The sequence below is a fragment of the Nymphalis io genome, chromosome 4, assembly GCF_905147045.1.
Source record: "Nymphalis io chromosome 4, ilAglIoxx1.1, whole genome shotgun sequence".
Taxonomy (NCBI): Eukaryota; Metazoa; Arthropoda; class Insecta; order Lepidoptera; family Nymphalidae; genus Nymphalis; species Nymphalis io.
Window position 1 is genome coordinate 8,590,808 of NC_065891.1, and position 16,817 is coordinate 8,607,624.

The 16,817-nt window shown below is 35.3% G+C and overlaps 4 protein-coding genes across 4 annotated transcripts; 1 reads left to right on the forward strand and 3 right to left on the reverse strand.

Annotated features, from left to right (window-relative positions):
- The first annotated feature begins 1,195 nt into the window (after positions 1–1,195).
- On the forward strand, positions 1,196–3,696 carry LOC126768201 (UDP-N-acetylglucosamine transporter). The gene is made up of 6 exons (XM_050486166.1): positions 1,196–1,328; positions 1,505–1,634; positions 1,933–2,043; positions 2,152–2,366; positions 2,764–3,033; positions 3,149–3,696. The coding sequence occupies exons 1-6, from the start codon at positions 1,326–1,328 to the stop codon at positions 3,509–3,511; spliced, it is 1,092 nt and encodes a 363-aa protein (XP_050342123.1). The 5' UTR covers positions 1,196–1,325; the 3' UTR covers positions 3,512–3,696.
- On the reverse strand, positions 3,376–5,000 carry LOC126768218 (39S ribosomal protein L22, mitochondrial). Its single transcript, XM_050486189.1, has 3 exons — positions 4,727–5,000; positions 4,160–4,373; positions 3,376–4,090 (listed from the first exon to the last, which is right to left on the reverse strand). Exons 1-3 carry the CDS (start codon positions 4,904–4,906, stop codon positions 3,870–3,872), a joined length of 615 nt encoding a protein of 204 aa, XP_050342146.1. The 5' UTR covers positions 4,907–5,000; the 3' UTR covers positions 3,376–3,869.
- A 3,862-nt stretch (positions 5,001–8,862) lies between these two features.
- Positions 8,863–9,864, reverse strand: LOC126768219 (RNA polymerase II subunit A C-terminal domain phosphatase SSU72). The gene has a single exon (XM_050486190.1). It carries the CDS (start codon positions 9,629–9,631, stop codon positions 9,053–9,055), a length of 579 nt encoding a protein of 192 aa, XP_050342147.1. The 5' UTR covers positions 9,632–9,864; the 3' UTR covers positions 8,863–9,052.
- Positions 9,865–14,493: 4,629 nt separating this feature from the next.
- LOC126781909 (uncharacterized) lies at positions 14,494–15,310 on the reverse strand. The gene is made up of 2 exons (XM_050507031.1): positions 15,205–15,310; positions 14,494–15,161 (listed from the first exon to the last, which is right to left on the reverse strand). Exons 1-2 carry the CDS (start codon positions 15,308–15,310, stop codon positions 14,494–14,496), a joined length of 774 nt encoding a protein of 257 aa, XP_050362988.1.
- Positions 15,311–16,817: the final 1,507 nt, after the last annotated feature.

The following is a 16,817-nucleotide window of genomic DNA, read 5'->3' on the forward strand; positions in this document are numbered from 1 at the left end:
AAATAACATATTTATATATAACGAAGCACTTTAGGCTATTATTAGACTCCGTATTTATTTGTTTACATTGTCGACGAGTCGATATTTTTTATCGAAAATGGGGATATTTTTTAGCTGACGCTGGCAGCACTTACATGATAAAATTATAGGATATGAATGATGAAAACTGGAAAATTCTATTATCTTTAGGATTTTAATGCGATATATGGTTCTTTCATTCAATGGTATAACGAATCATCATTAAGAAACTATATTTAGGGACAAAACCGTCGTAGTTACGCGTGAAAACACACACCGGTAATTTTCTTCTTGCTATTGCTTTAACATGAAATAATACGACAATGCACCATGCATAACCTTCAATATGATATAAGATATATGATAAAGCCGAGACGGCCTAGTATCGCCGAGATGGCCTAGTGGTTAGAACGCGTGAATCTTAACCGATGATCGCGGGTTCAAACCCGGGCAAGAACCACTGAATTTTCATGTGATAAATTGTGATTATAATTCATCTCGTGCTTGACGGTGAAGGAAAACATCTATAAGCTCTAAACCTTCTCAAAAGGGAGAGGAGGCCTTAGCCCAGCAGTGGGACATTAACATTTGTTATTGTTATGATATAAGGATTGTTTCTCTGTCTTTTCTCTTTATTAGAATCGTTTTCTAACATAAAAATAAGCAAAAATTGAACAACAAACACAACGAACGCACCAACTGTCAAGTTTGTTTCGCTACTTGAGTAGCCTACCTTGATAAAACTGGTTACGCGATAAGGGACAAAAGATTTAATAATTATATCTCTGTCTAAACCATTTGTAATGAAATTTTCGTTCTCTTGCTCGTGTAAGTGAGAAGGAAATCATCATTGAGTCTATTAGTTTCTCTGTCTACAGCTACGACAGATAAGTGATAGCATATTTAATCGGAAATAAATGGTAGAAAGTATTCAATTTTAAGAGTGATGATAATTTATAAGGCTTCTTTTTGACTCTTATACTCAGATTATTGAAAACATGGACGTCATTCCCGATGTCTTTTAATTAGACCAAAGTCGATAATAAGCAATGGTACTTACCTAAAAGTAAGAAAAATGTATTAACCGGTAACCCTATAATACAACTACTGTCAGTGTCATTGGATTGCCAGAAGATATTTATCACTTTATATTGCTTGTCAAATGTCAGTCGCTAGCCTCAACTTGAAGTTGTTAATTTGTAGTTTGTACCGCTATACCGTTTAGTGCTACGTCAACAACTTATTTAAAACTTTAGTAAATTATATTAATCAATGATTTCTCGTTTTCAGTAACGATTCAAGTTTATATGGTAAATATCTGTCATGTCTGTGTAAATTTTTCGGCAACTTGCATTTCAATAAATTTAATTAAATTATAATTTTAACCTTGATTTATAAATTTATTGAAATTATTAGTGCTTTTGGTGTTAAAACAAGTTTGTACTTACTATGAAGTCAACAATTAACAAATGAATCCAATCTACAGGACAAACAAGAAGCTGGTGAAGATATTCAAGAAGAGGCAACTGTGACAGTTGAAACACAATTAAATCCTGAAAACATGGATGAAGACAAAAAGTCCCAAACTTTTTCTCCTAACAAACGAGTCAACTATGGTCAGTTATGTAGGGGGAATCTATAAACACTATTTCTATAAACATTTATCCTATTGATATGGCCTTGCTTTCTAAAACTATAAATATTTACCTTATCTAATTACAACTGTTGTTATTTAATAATCAATTATTAACTCTTTGAAGAAATTTCAATCAAATGATTATATTAGATATTAATCTTGGTTTCAATATAATTTAATGTCATAATCTAAGAATTTTGATAAGATATACAAAGTCACTAAATTAACAATTAGCTTTTTTTTGATAATAATAATTATACTGTTTTTTTTTAATTCAGGTTATATAAAATATGTAAGTCTAGCAGTATTAACAATTCAAAATGCAGCTCTCGGCTTAAGTATGAGATATGCTCGCACACGAGATGTTGAAATGTTTTATTCATCAGCAGGTAAATAATCTTACAATTACAAATCTTAATCTTGACACAACACAAAAAAAAGATAGAAAAAAAGAAACTGAACCAGTATTTAATGCCTAACATTGAACTATTTTACAGCTGTGCTGATGGCAGAAATCTTAAAGTTGGCAATATGCTTAGTGTTAGTAATGAATGAATCTGGAAGTATTATAAGAGGATCTCGAACTATGTATGCAACAGTCATATTAAATTTTAAAGACACTCTTCATGTTTGTGTGCCATCATTTTTATATGTAATTCAAAATAACTTGCTCTATGTCTCAGCATCTAATTTAGACGCTGCTACATATCAGGTAATAATATTAATATATTATATTTTAGTAGTAAACACCTGTAAATATTCCACTGCTAAGGCCTCCTCTACTTTTATGGAATAGGGAGCTTATTCCAACAATCTACATGAATGCAGGTTGGCAGTTACACATGTAGTACATTCTCATCTGACACATCTTGATTTCCTTATAATGTTTTCTTTCACCACTGAGCATGATATAAATAATTATACAAACATAATAGGCATCACTGAATTTTATAGTGATTAACTATAAGATTCAAACATGAGAACCTATTTGGATTTCAATCATATTTTGATTTTTATTAAAGCTTATCAGGCACTTAATGTTTTATTTATTGAACAAAGGGACTTTTATATTTTGTGACAATTTTGTATTTACAGTCATTTATTTTTAGGTAACATATCAGTTGAAGTTATTGACTACAGCCATTTTTGCAGTGCTAGTATTAAAAAGGCGATTAAAAAAATGGCAATGGTGTGCCTTGGGTTTGTTAGTGGCAGGTATTGCTCTTGTGCAACTGTCCTCAACTGGGAAAACAAAAGACTCTTCAAATTTACAAAAGCAATCAAAGATTCTTGGTTTTGGTGCAGCACTAGCAGCATGTTTTATATCTGGTTTTGCTGGTATATACTTTGAAAAAGTTTTAAAAGAGTCAGATATATCTGTAAGTAAATCATAAGTTGATAAATATCATCATTACATTTTAATAACTGAGTAATTTACTTTTGAGTTTAAATATATATTTTTGGTACTTTTAAAGAAATATATTAATTTTACAGGTATGGATGAGAAATGTGCAACTAAGTTTAGCATCAATACCATTTGCCATTATAACGCATGTTGTAAACAATGGTAGCATGACAAATTTATTAAAAGGATTTGATGGCTTTGTATGGTACTTGGTAGTTTTGCAGGCAGCTGGGGGCTTGATAGTAGCTGTGGTAGTAAAATATGCAGACAATATTCTGAAAGGCTTTGCAACCTCAGTTGCAATAATAATATCATGTATAGTTTCTATATATATTTTCGACTTTCAGTTGACTGTACAGTTTGCTTTAGGTACTATATTTGTAATTGGATCAATTTTCTTATATGGTTATGTACCTAAAAAACCAGAAACTCGAACCTCATTAAGTGTATGATTTTTATTGCTATTTGCATTTTCTGTAAATAGCAATTTGCCAGTACTTATAGATTTAAGTGAAATACTCTAAGAAACATGTATTCACAATATGATCTTAAATTTATTTTTATGCCTATGAGCCTTTTTACAATATTTTATTATACAATTGCAGGATAAAAAATTAAATAAACATATTTTATACTACATTTGAATTTTGTATTTTTTTTAATTTATTTTACTGACTAATTTCTAAAATAATATATCATATTATTTTTACTATTTAGGTAACAAAGCATCGCATCACAAATTTGTTATTGCTACCCTATCTGCCAATAGCCATCATAAAAGTACTAATTAAATTAAAGTAATCTATGAAATTAGTAAGAATTGGTAATTTTCCTTTTCCGCATTGATTCCATCCACTTCTCTAATTGTTGTTGAGGAGTAAGTGGGTTTCTCTTATAATAATCTTGTGGTGGTTTTCCTTCTTCCAAGCGAACAAAATAGTGACTGTATTGATACCTTACTTCACCAATTCTTCCTCTAGCATGTCTTCTGATACCCTTTACTACCATTCCTTTCCCAGAGAATGATTCAGCTAAAATAAATCTTTAATAAATAAATGATTCATTTATATAAAAAAGAAAATATTGGAAACAAATATTACCTATCCAGAGATTGCTTTTAAATTCAACATTATGTTCAGATACTGCTAATTTTTGTGCTTCTAGAATAGCTTCTTTAACATAAACTGCCCCCTTTTTGTTTACAAAGCTAAGTTGTTTGACAGCTTCATCAACTGTCATTCCTCGAACTAAAGAAGCAACATACCAAAGTTTTTCTGGACTGTATTTAATATTTGTTTTTTGATGACATACAAACTGTAACAAGATAAAGTTATATATTTTACTAGATATAAGTAAGCTTCTTTTCTTGTGGTCATTAAAAAGTAAAACTTATAACCTAATGATAAAATTTGGTATGTATTTTTTAAGTAGAAACATAAACTGATATTTGCCATTTAATAATAAATTATATACAAATTAAACAAAAATTATGTTTCCTAAAAAAATTAATAAATTGGCTCTACTTTAAATGTTATTAAACAATGTCAATCGAAGAATATTAATCAAAGCAAATATGAAAGTATGTACCTACTAAGAATTAATGACTTTAGTGGAATATGGTTTTTACTAAGTTAATTAGATACTATAATTACATAAGTAAAACTTACAGCAGGTCTAGGTTCTTCTCCGATTTGTTGAGGAGGATATATTTTTTTATTAAAGGTTAAAAATGACTTGGGTAAATCTGACTTTGCCCATGCTTGCTGTGGTCCAGTAGTATGCAGGTTACTTTTAATAAAGTTGAAGTATAGTTCGACTTTACAAATATTAGGACAAATGCGATTCATGATTCTAAGGTTATTTAGAATAGAAAATTAAAAAACATTATTTAAAGTAGATCGAGCAGTGATGAAACTGATGTACTTGTACAGGTGACAGTCCACAGATAAAAATGTTAAAATTACGATACTAGAAATATATTGTGCGTCTCGATTTGATTTACTCAATTTATTTTACCGAATTAACTACTGCTACGCTTCTTATACGTACTTGGAAAAAGAGTTATTTATAAATTATTAAGTAAATATTTTCATTCATTTTTTATTTATTCAATTTGATTGTCAAAACTCGTACATAATATCATTATTATCGATCTTTAACTTAATTTGAAATTATAGTATGTTTGACTTATATTTATTTTGACTGCCTCGTTGGTCTAGTGGTTTGATGTAAGGCCACCGACCCGTACAATAAAAAGTTATTGGGTTTTTTCTGTCAGAAAATTCTAAGTAGCAGGCTGCTACTGAGAATTACCATAATAAACCTTATAAGAGAATAATTATTTTATTATAATAAGTTTCTACTACTAGCAGCCCGGAGTCTGGAAGTTGGAAGTGTGTACACTCCCGTGCCTCGGAAAGCACATAAAGCAGTTTGTCCTGCGCCTGAACTCTTTCCGGTCTTGTCGGATTGCCGTCCTATCGGATTATGAGAGTAAGGGAATAGAGAGTGCACCTGTGTTTGCGTACACACTTGTGCACTATAATATCTCCTGCGTAGTTGGCTAATCTCTCTTGAGATTGGATTAATAACATGTGTGAAAAAATTATGATTATATCATCTAAACTTTTTTTTTTACAAGCAAATCAATTTGGGCGCTCTCATATAATTCTTGCCCCGTCCGAGTTTTGACTGTGACGTCACATCGCCGGTTCGTTATTGCGGGCGACTCTTTTGCGATACGCGCGATGATAATTTTGTATTTATTTTATTCTTCTTTATGATTTGACGCCCCTCATATGTTCTTTTACTTATAATAATACTAGAACAATTATTAATATATTATTTTATGCTAAAATAAGGGCAGTATTTTCACGTAGACTAACAAATAATCTACCGAAAGTCGATCTTATGATTGCGGATTCTTTCACAAATCACTCGAAATATATTAGTGAGCTTATTATTATTGTTTATTTTAATATTTTGTTAATGCAGTTTGTCATAACTGTGATCGGCAATAAGTCCGTATTCTTCATGTAAACACTAGCGCTTTCCGCTTTCGATAGAAGATAATATCGATATAGAATATAATATACATTTCTTACATTTTAATTTTACGTACACAGTTCGGAATGCGATAGTTACGATATAGAGCCACGGCATATTATTGTAAATTTTCCTCTAATGAAAGTGCAAAGAAAATTAACAATCTCGAATGTGAAGGATGCAAACATACTATGTCATTGGTAGCGCTCATAGCGATGTGAGGAGCCTACTCTTAATGAAATAATCTGTTACTGGAAGAATCCTTTTTTATGTAAAAGTGGGGCAACATGTAGGAGGCTTTCCTGATAGAAAGTGATTGGCACTGTCGAAGGACAGCAACACCGGAGTGCTTGCAGGTGCGTTGTCGGCCTTAAAGGAATGAGTAGGCTTAGGCTTTTCTTGAAGGTTTCTATGTCATAACGGTTCGGAAAAGTCGCCGGGTAAAATGGTCTAAAGTGCTGTCGTGTGCCAACATTGAATATTGCTAATTAGCACATGTCATTAATATGCAAAAGAAGCAGAGTAGGTGGCAGCTTTACGTTTAATTATATACTGCAACATGGCGATTCAAAAGTCCCCTTATATGCCTATTTAAATGACATTTGTATCATATGTGCTATATTAGACTACGTTTGACTTTCAAAGAAACATTATATGGTAAAAATCAATTTCAGTGTCACAGTCATTAATGATTTTTTCAAATTACATCATTGCCGATACGGCTTTGTTCACAAATCATCTTCAACATTAACAATAAACCTAAGACTAATATTGAAAAACATTTTTTATCGATACAAACTCTTTTGACAACACTATCGGTATTCAACGTATCAAGGCGGTTATTACGAACATTCTGAAATATGTTTATATTAAACTAATACCTATAACTAGCCTGTAAAAATTAAATGTTTGATCCTAAAACTAAAAACTTAAAAATACGACAAATTTCACTACTAAGGTACTCATATTGAAATGCTCATCACGAAAATATCACTTGTTTTTGTTGATAATATATAAAGAAAAAGTATTTTTCCTAAGTTCTATTTGTTGAATTAGTATGCTATGGTACTGTATAATAAATATATGAAAGTTTTTTTTTATACTAACCGAACTAAATATAAATAAAATCAAGAATAACGCGAAATTTCTTACCGAAACCGCTTAGTTTCTTTCGCCGGTTCTTCTCAGGGCTGGGTATTTCTTTCCCGAACCAGTGGCAGTTTCTAGTTCGACTATTTATAAGCAAGTGTAATGCTTCAATATGGAATAAAGTCTATTGATTTGGATTTGATTCTGTCAGGAACGAACTTGCGACTTTTACATTACTAGCGGCTAGTTAAACAATTGACGCTTCATATTTATTTGTAGTAATTTATAAAATAAATTATGCCACAACATACGTGACAATTTTTCCGCGTGAAGACTGAAGACTTAGGCCTCTGCCTCGAATCTCGCGGGCAGCGGGGCGGCGGCGGCGGCGGCGCGGGAGCGGCAGGATCTTACGCGTATAATCAAATGGACCGGCCCTCGAATACAGCGGTGCAGGAGCGGCGCGGGGGCGGGCAACGAGCGGTGCACTCCAGTCAAGCGGTGACCGCCCGCGTTGCGCGTCTGCATTGTAGGTATAGTGTTGTACATTTTTTTTGTGACGTATCAAAATGTCTTCGGACGTGCAAGAGCTAATTATTTCGGCAATCTTTGAGAGGACACCCATATGGAACAGCAAAGATGTGAACCATAAAAATAGAAGAATAATTAACCAATTATTAGTCGTAGAATTTGTCGGGATTTTGTCTCTGTTCTTCATAATTTCGATAAAACTCGCCATTTATTTTCCTTGCCCTATAGTAGGGATCCACTTCTTCTTTTGCCCACAATAAATCGAGCGTTAGGAATAAATTTGAATCAAAAAGATGTCGCCGTTTTTCAGACATTTCGTTCGCGAATAAAAACAAATATCTCGACAACACAACCATGAACACAACACTACACCGCTATAGTGCCGCGCGATCTGCCCGCTGGTTTGGAGAACAGGTATGCGTTGCCCGCCCCGCTGCCGCGCCGCCGCCGCCGCCGCCCCGCTGCCCGCAAAATTCGAGGCAGAGGCCTTAGATGAGATACGATCGAATCGAGAGTGGTGGAGTGTAATAAAGGTTAGGAGAATAACCTTATACCTACAAGCCACCACTCTCGATTAGACCACGACAATTACTGACAGGTACTTTATGAAAGTTCGTGATTTAAAAGTTATGATAAACTTAATGTTGTATTTTTCAAGACCACTTCTCAAATCAGTTACAATAATATTGTTACATTATCAAATCATAAAATTAACCATGATAGTTGGTGTTTTTTATAAAGTAAAATTTAAAAACAAGGATAACTAAACTACAGCTGTTACAACTAAAAAAATAATTGTTTCTTATTAAAGCATATTTATTTGCATTTTGTCAAATTTAAATTAATTTCATAGAATGTAAGAAACATATTTTAATAAAACATATCATATAATAAATATTGGTAATACATGAAAGAAATATAACTATTTTTATAAATAATTTTTGTGTTAAATATCAATACACTTTATTGACAACTCGTGACCTCATTTTCCAAATGAGCCATTAATGAAACAATTGCGAGTCTTTACTTATATTATTAAGTAATTCAAGGAGTTTCTGAAGATATAATAAAAGTAGCAACTGTTTGTAAGGACTAGGATAGTTGTGTAAAGGTTAAATAATTAAAAAACCCGGACATCTATGTTTCAAAGAATCTTTTGACTTTGTTATAATAATCCAATCTATTGTTATTTATATTCAGTATAAAAAATATCAAACAACCTAGAAAATATGCTATGGAAAAGTTTTGTTACAATATTGTATTTATTATCATGATGTAAGCATTTTAATGCATTGGCAAACTATAGGCCAATGAAGTTTAATGTTTTGTCAATAAAACATGATACAATTTAAGATTGGTCTGTGGCACTTTGATTCAAAATCATGTAACAGTTCATCAATATCATTATCTAAATCGTCACTTTGAGCCATTTTCGTAACCATATCACTTATTAGGAACGCTCCAATTGTAGCTTCTTCATGGTTGTCTTGAATATCTATATTAATAACATGAACTGGTTGGTTATATATTGATCTTTTTGACCCAAACCATTCTATTACCTGGTCATACACTCTCTCTTCACATGTTATAACAACATCAAAACGCTCGGTGCTCACTTGAAACTTCTCAGGACATGGTTTTATTCTTCGATTTCTATCTAGCATGTGTAGTAAACCATTTTGGGTATAATATGCTTTATCTTTTTCTAGTAAATCATTATAAATATCATCGTATGGTACACCAAATTCGTAGCAATTAGGGCGATCTGCTGAAGCTCCTGGTAACTTAACCTTTTCACCTGTTCCAAATGATTTCACTTTGAACCCTTTTTTGGCAAGGAAGGCATGAGCTTCCATACTCCTATTCATATTGGATGAACAAACAACTGCAATATATAAATCGCCCATTGTAAACTAAAAAGCAGTAGAATCAAATTTAGTGACTTTCTAAGTAGTTGTGACGTAGCCAATTATTTCATCATTACAAATGCAAAAATATATTTGTGTAACGGGTTCATTGCTTAGATACGATATATTTATTATGTTACTTTTATTTTATTAATAAATTTTCTTTCTACAAGTAGAGCAATACGAAAGTTTTCGAGTTAACAGTTAGTGACAACTGACATTATGACATAAGAAAAAAAATAACAATTGTCATTTGAGCTTGACATATTCGTAATACAGCTTAACATTTTTTGTTTCTTTTCTCTTGGAAAACGAAATAGTCATTATAAACACTTTTTTCTAAATATGTTTATTTATTTTATTTCTTTCGGACAACCAAAAGTAGATACATTAGATAGACAGTTAAATAGAGGTTGCAAAGGGTTTTTGACAAATGTTCTACTAATTATAGGTTATCACATCATTCGTTAAAGCATCACATTATACATAGTCATTGCATAAAGTTAATAGTTAACAATTACAAGTGCATAAAAATACAAATAAATCAACATAATTAAAATTGTTAAAATTTTAGAGAACAAAAAATGACATAATTCTATATAAGACATAGAATAAGTCAAGTTGGGTCGATTGCAAAATAGTTCAACGAGGGCAACTATTTAGGTAATTCGAAATGTTGCGTTTAAACGGAGACAGGCTATTATGGAAAATATCCAGATCAGTTTAAAAATTAAAAAAGATAAGTGTACGTTCTTTGCCGACTCTGTTACATATTTAGGCTTTGTAATTAGTAAAGAAGGGGTTCATACATGCCCAAATAAGATTGAAGCAATTCAGAAGGTTCGCATACCGAATAATGTATCCGAATTGCGCTCATTTTTAGGATTAGTTATGTATTACGCTAGATTTGTTCCAAACATTAGTACAATTTTAGCACCATTGATATTTTATTAAAAATGGAAAAAATATATGAATGGAATACAGAAAGTAATATAGCTTTTAATAAGGTTAAGCAATTGTTAACATCTAGTGAAATTTTAGCACATTATATAAAAAATACTAAAATAAAAGAAAAATTAAATCATGATAGGAAAAAGCATCGGCAGTACACTGACTGTGCTTGGAAACGAGATCAGGAGAAGACACAATTATAAGGTCAAGAAGAGAAGGGGTGGAGTTTGGAAATCTGTGGGTCGCCGTAAGGGGTCGAATATGCATATTACACGCTTCACATATAAATGCAAGCTTATTAACCCTATTGTCATCCTTCAGTAGACATGTATTGAAGTCGCCCATTAATATGGTGTGACTATAATTTGGGACAAACGTTTCTACAAGGGCTTCAAAAGAAATTCGTTAATAAGGAGGGACTATAAACAAACGCCAAGCTAAATTTTTGTCTGGCTTAGAGAAACTTCAACCAGTAAGTGTTCAGCAGAATCAACAGGAGGTGGCGGACATGACGAACTTACAATTTTAAAAGAAATGTAGGATCTAAGATCGATCACCCCACCACCACCAGTCCTGTTGTTACGATCATTACGAATGAGGAACCCTGGCAAAGAATACGATGTGGGCGGCAAACAGGGCTTGAGCCATGATTCCGATACTAAAATGGCGTAAATATTACGGGACTCAAAAGACGCAAGCATGTCAGGATAATGAGCCGGAATACTTTGGGCATTTATGTGAACAATGTTGAAATTTTTCACACAATCGGAAAAGAGGGAATTGAGACTGGCGTTAAGTGGAAGGGAAGAAATTGCACTTTGAAGACTAAGTCACTCAATGACTCATCACCTGAAGACACCGACAGAAATGCATTACTTCGTATATTACAATTTGAGGACATTAAAATAATAAAAAATAAATAATAAAAAAATAATATAAATTTAATTTAATAAAAAAAAAATAATAATTTTAAAGCTTACTTAATAACTAGTATTTCTTATTTACTGTAATTGTGCCCGACACCCACCAGCAGCGTGAAAGAGACCAAAGTATAATAAAAAATAGTGTAAAAATAATTGTTTACAAAATAAAAGTTATAAAAGTAAACAGAAACATAAAAACATAAAAAAAACAAATGATATTGTTGTTCTTAAACACTAATCAACTTGCAAGTGAAAACGTATCTTAAGAAATAACTTATATATATATATTATATACAGACATTTTTATAAAATACAAAATTAAAATAAAAAGAACAAAATACACATTACAGATTTAAAATTATTCATTTTAATTTTAATTTTTAATTCAACTATATATATATAAGGTAACACTAATTTAATTAAAGTGCAATTAACAAAGTTAAGTTGAACATATAAACGCAATACAATTACGAGGTCTGCAACGGTCATTAGAAATATAAGATAACCAGTTGCAAATAAGCCGTGAAAAAGTGTGTCCACGTCACTCGTTGAGAGTGCGACTTCTATTGCAGCGTAATCAAATATAAACCAAAGTAATATAGTCAATATAGTGTGTGTTGCCAGTGATGACATATGGATCAGAGACGTGTTCGCTCACAATGGGCCTTATAAGAAGGCTTCAATCAATCAACAGCCAATCGTTGTCCACTGCTGAACATAGGCCTCTCCCAAGGTGCGCCAAAGCTCCCTGTCCGTCCTGATTCCGTCATCTCCCGGAGCTTTGTTGTTTTTAAGCTGTTCTAGAGCCGCCCTAATCTCTCCTTGGTCAACGACCGGGAGCTCCTCGGAGTAATGGCGCATAAGAGGGGCGCGCTGGTCATCAATACTGATTCCCACGGGTTTATCCGATCTTGAAGAGAGCCCATAAAAACCTCTCTACTTCTCCGATAATCTCAGGCCTAGAGGTAACGACCCCACCATTTTCAGTTTTAAGTTTTGTCAGACGCGGCCTCCCAAACTTGCGAGCGAACACTTTCGACCCCCGATTTTGCTCAATCGCAGCCTTGATGGCACGGGTATTGGAGCGTCGGAGATCGCGTCGCGTCAGCGTTTTTATTGTTCGGTTTAAGGCCTTATCTGACAAAAACGATGGTAGTTCTCGTCGTTTTCTCATGAGCTCGAGTGTCTCAGCAGAGAGTTTTGGTGCGTTGTCTCTTCTCTGTGGCGGAAAACACTTGCGGGATGTGTTTTGCAGTATTTTGACCAGCGTGTCGGTTCTCTCATCAATGCTGCTTATGGTTTCCAACGCGGTGAATTGATTTTGAAGTTCCATTTGGAAGCTTGGAGCATGGTAGGTCGGAGAGTAGACCTCATCATTCTCGATCTTTCGGCTTTTAAGTTGATATTTAGAGTGCCTCGAACCAAGCGGTGATCACTTCCGGTATTAAACCTGTTGATCACTGAAACATCTCTAAATATGTGCCTTTTATTCGAAATGATAAAGTCTATCTCGTTCCTTGTCACGTTATCGGGGCTTCGCCAGGTCCACCTCCTCTGAGGCTTTTTTTGAAAGAAAGAATTCATCAAAAAAAAGCGCAGGGGCTCTTCGAGAAAGTTTACCAGCATTTGCCCCCTGTGATTTCTGCAGCCCAAACCGTAAGGTCCGACTTTCGATTCACCGCTATCTTGTACTCCCACTTTAGCATTAAAGTCTCCCATAACAACATTGTAGTGGGCCCTCGAGGTGTCGTTGAGGGCCTTTGCGATGTCCTCGTACATCGCTTCGACCACATCATCAGAGTATGTCGAAGTTGGCGCATATACCTGTACAACCTTCAGGGAGTACCTGTCGGAAAGTTTTAGGACAAGGTACGCTACCCGGTTCGACACACTACTGCTTTCCACAATGCTGCTAATGAGATCCTTTTTGACTAGAAAACCGACACCACCCTGGGAGAGGTTATCACCTTCGCGGAAGTAGAGTAAGTTACCGGACTCTAGAGTTATCGTGTCCTCCCCCTGTCTTCGGACTTCAGATAACCCCAGTATATGCCAGTTTATATGACTTAACTCTACTTCTAATTCGGCGAGGTGATGGTCCAGCCTCATCGAGTGTCCATTATACGTTGCCATTTTCAGTCGTTTTATACGGTAGCCTGCCGTGAACCGGTGATTCTTAGCACCCCCTGCCCTGCCGATACCGCGACCGCTACCTTGGTCGGGCCTAGCGGGCTTGCCGGTAACTGGGGGCCTTTTTTTGGGCGCATCTGCCATTAAGGGAGGGGTTTGCCCATACTCGCCGCGCTGGGCAGGCGTGTTGGCGAGCGCAGTAGGGGGTAAGATGTTTATGGGAGGGGGGACGCTGCTGCCCATCCCCCCTTTTCCCCGTCCCTCAGTCGCCTCTTACGACACCCACGGGATGTGATTGGGGGAGTACTATTCTAAGCCGGTACTCCACGGCGAAGAAGAAGAAGAAGGCTTAAGATCACTCAAAGGGCAATGGAGAGGGCTATCTATGCTCGGGGTTTCTCTGCGAGATCGAATCAGATATGATGAAATCCGCAGGCGAACCAAAGTAACCGACATAGCCTGAAGAATTGCTAAATTGAAGTGGCAGTGGGCGGGGCACATTGCTCGCAGAACCGACGGCCGCTGGGGCAGAAAGGTTCTCGAGTGGCGACCACGAACCGGAAGACGCAGCGTAGGCAGACCCCCTACAAGGTGGACCGACGACTTAGAACGAGTCGCGGGAAGCCGTTGGATGCGGGCAGCGCAAGACCGGCCAACGTGGAAATCCTTGGGAGAGGCCTTTGTCCAGCAGTGGACGTCTTTCGGCTGATATGATGATGATGATGAATATAGTCACAGAGTTGTTTTTTCAAAAATAATAAAAATTGAAAATTTTAAATTCTATTTAACACCCTTATAACTAACAAGTTAATCAATACAAGAGAATAAACAAATATTACACAGATGAGTTAAATAGAACTATTTTCTATAGGGCTTTCTGGGTCTAACATTAATATTTGGTTTCGGTGTAATCGAAGCTACTGAGGTCTGCTTCCCTGCTCCCACCTGCATCAGGGTTGCCGGCGCCGTTGTCACAACGCTGCCAGCCGCCTGCGGAATAGCGTCAACCTCAGCCACAGAGACGACTCGATGGTGCTTGCGGTCAGGGCTGACCACAACAACACAGCCATCCCTCGTCCAGCTGCGGGATACCCCAAATCGTTTGCGCGCAGCAACAAACGCTTCATATCGGCCCTCTGTCAGAAATTCGGACAATGTGATACCGCTGCCCTTTAATTTAGATTTGCCGTACCATATCTTGTTGCGAAGCCCCTGATTACAGAATTTTATCAAGATAGCACGATGCTTGTCACTATTATTTCTACGAACCAAGCGTTGGCATCTTTTAACATTGCTCACTATGATTTCTGCCAAGGATAGCCGCTCTCTTAACACCTTGCACACAATCTCAGCTGGATCTTCATTGTGGACCTGGGGCACACCATGAACAAGCAACATATTCCTCCTGGACCGGACCTCCATTTCCTCCTGTTGCCTGGAGCGAATTTGAAGCTGCATCTGCAAGTTCTGCAGCGCCGTCATCACAAAAGCTCGGAATGCACTAAATTGCGCATGTATATTGGATGTCAATTGCGCATGTATATTGGATGTCGATTGCATGTATATTTGATGTGGTGGCTGCAGGAATGGACGACCGAAATTCCCTCTGGAACTCATTCATTTGAGCTGTGAACGTGGCAGCTAGCTGCTCAATCGATTTTTGAAGCTGATCCATTGTAGTGTGTCAAGTGAGTGGTAGGCAGTGATGTGGCAAATTTTTAGATAAATAATTTAGAATAGGGTTCAAACAATTATTTAAAGTTGAAGCCGATTGATAACTGAACGGTACATTTTATTTATTATTACACTTGTTGAAACAAATATTATATATTATTAAAAAAAAGAGAACTGATTATAATTTGTTTAATCTGTTGCTCCTACCTCCGTATCTGTAATCAATTATGACTCGCTTATTGATTTTTAACATCAACATTGGCTTAAAAAGAAATACTCCGCCGTGTTATTGTTATTTAGTATTGCCAACTCAATTTACTTAACTCCCTTATTCGATGACAACTAAAACCACTACGTTTTAGTTTTAATCGTAGACAGAGAACCTAATAGACCAATGGGCCGTCCGGCCGTGAAGCTGCGATTGAGACAGAGATAGTTTCTCAATGAATGCGTATAATGTTGCCATAGTAACTGTATTCCCTGTTTTGGGTGATAAATAATTTTCAGGATTTAATGAAAACAAAATGAGACTATTAAATTTTACTTTTTAATATTTATTAAAATATTTTTACGTTTTCCAACTATGCCTAAAAACTGTTGCATTGTTTGTTTTTGTTTCCGTTATCAATTGTACTTTAGCATCTTTTATGGTACTGGTATATAATGGTTTAACATTTAAATAATGTTGTTATTAAGACATTATAAATAGGAGTACGAATTAATTAAAATAACATAATTATATATAACGAAGCACTTAAGCTATTATTGAACACCATATTTATTTGTTTACATTGTCTATGAGTCGATATTTTTTATCGAAAATCGGAACATTTTTTTAGCTGACACTGGCAGCACTTATATAATAATAATTAAGGCAATTTACTTCTTGCTATCGCTTTAATATGAAATAATACGGCAATGCACCATTACATAACCTTCGATAGATATAAGGATAGAAGTGCTCTGAGGAATTATTCTCTCTAATTCCTGCTTCCCCCTTCCTTCTTAAGTCCACGCGAGCTGGTTCTCGAAGTCACCGCCTAACTGTGACATCAATTCCATCGCGAACAAAGAAATTTGGCAACTCCTTTCTTTGTCGCACTTCCAAAAAATGGAATTCCTTACCAGCTCACGTGTTCCCCTCCTCTTACAACCCGGGTTCCTTCAAACGAGGCGTGAAGAGGCATCTTGCGGGCCGGCAAGGCGAAGGCGGCTAGTGCAGAACGTTTTTCCCGTCTGTACTGGCCGTCGTCGCGTTTGGACTCTACTACCACTTACCATCAGGTGGAGTAGAGTCATTTGCCCTCCCGGCGAATATAAAAAAAAAAAAAAGGATTGTTTGTCTGTCTTTTCACTGGATTAGAATCGTTTTTAACATAAAAATAAACAAAAATCGAACAATAAACACAATGAACGCACTAACTATCAAATTTGTTTCGCTGGTTACGCGATAAGGGACAAAAGATTTGATAATTCGATCTCTGTCTAACATGATGGAAATGGATTCA

Coding starts and splice junctions, on each gene's coding strand:
- LOC126768201 (XM_050486166.1), top strand. Junction 2,044..2,151: donor AATGTTTTATTCATCAGCAG/GTAAATAATCTT, acceptor ACTATTTTACAG/CTGTGCTGATGGCAGAAATC. Junction 2,367..2,763: donor TAGACGCTGCTACATATCAG/GTAATAATATTA, acceptor ATTTATTTTTAG/GTAACATATCAGTTGAAGTT.
- LOC126768218 (XM_050486189.1), bottom strand. CDS start 4,906: ATGAATCGCATTTGTCCTAATATTTGTAAAGTCGAACTATACTTCAAC. Junction 4,374..4,726: donor GAGAAGAACCTAGACCTGCT/GTAAGTTTTACT, acceptor ATCTTGTTACAG/TTTGTATGTCATCAAAAAAC. Junction 4,091..4,159: donor TAAAAGCAATCTCTGGATAG/GTAATATTTGTT, acceptor GATTTATTTTAG/CTGAATCATTCTCTGGGAAA.
- LOC126768219 (XM_050486190.1), bottom strand. CDS start 9,631: ATGGGCGATTTATATATTGCAGTTGTTTGTTCATCCAATATGAATAGG.
- LOC126781909 (XM_050507031.1), bottom strand. CDS start 15,310: ATGGATCAGCTTCAAAAATCGATTGAGCAGCTAGCTGCCACGTTCACA. Junction 15,162..15,204: donor CATTCCTGCAGCCACCACAT/CAAATATACATG, acceptor ATGCGCAATTGA/CATCCAATATACATGCGCAA.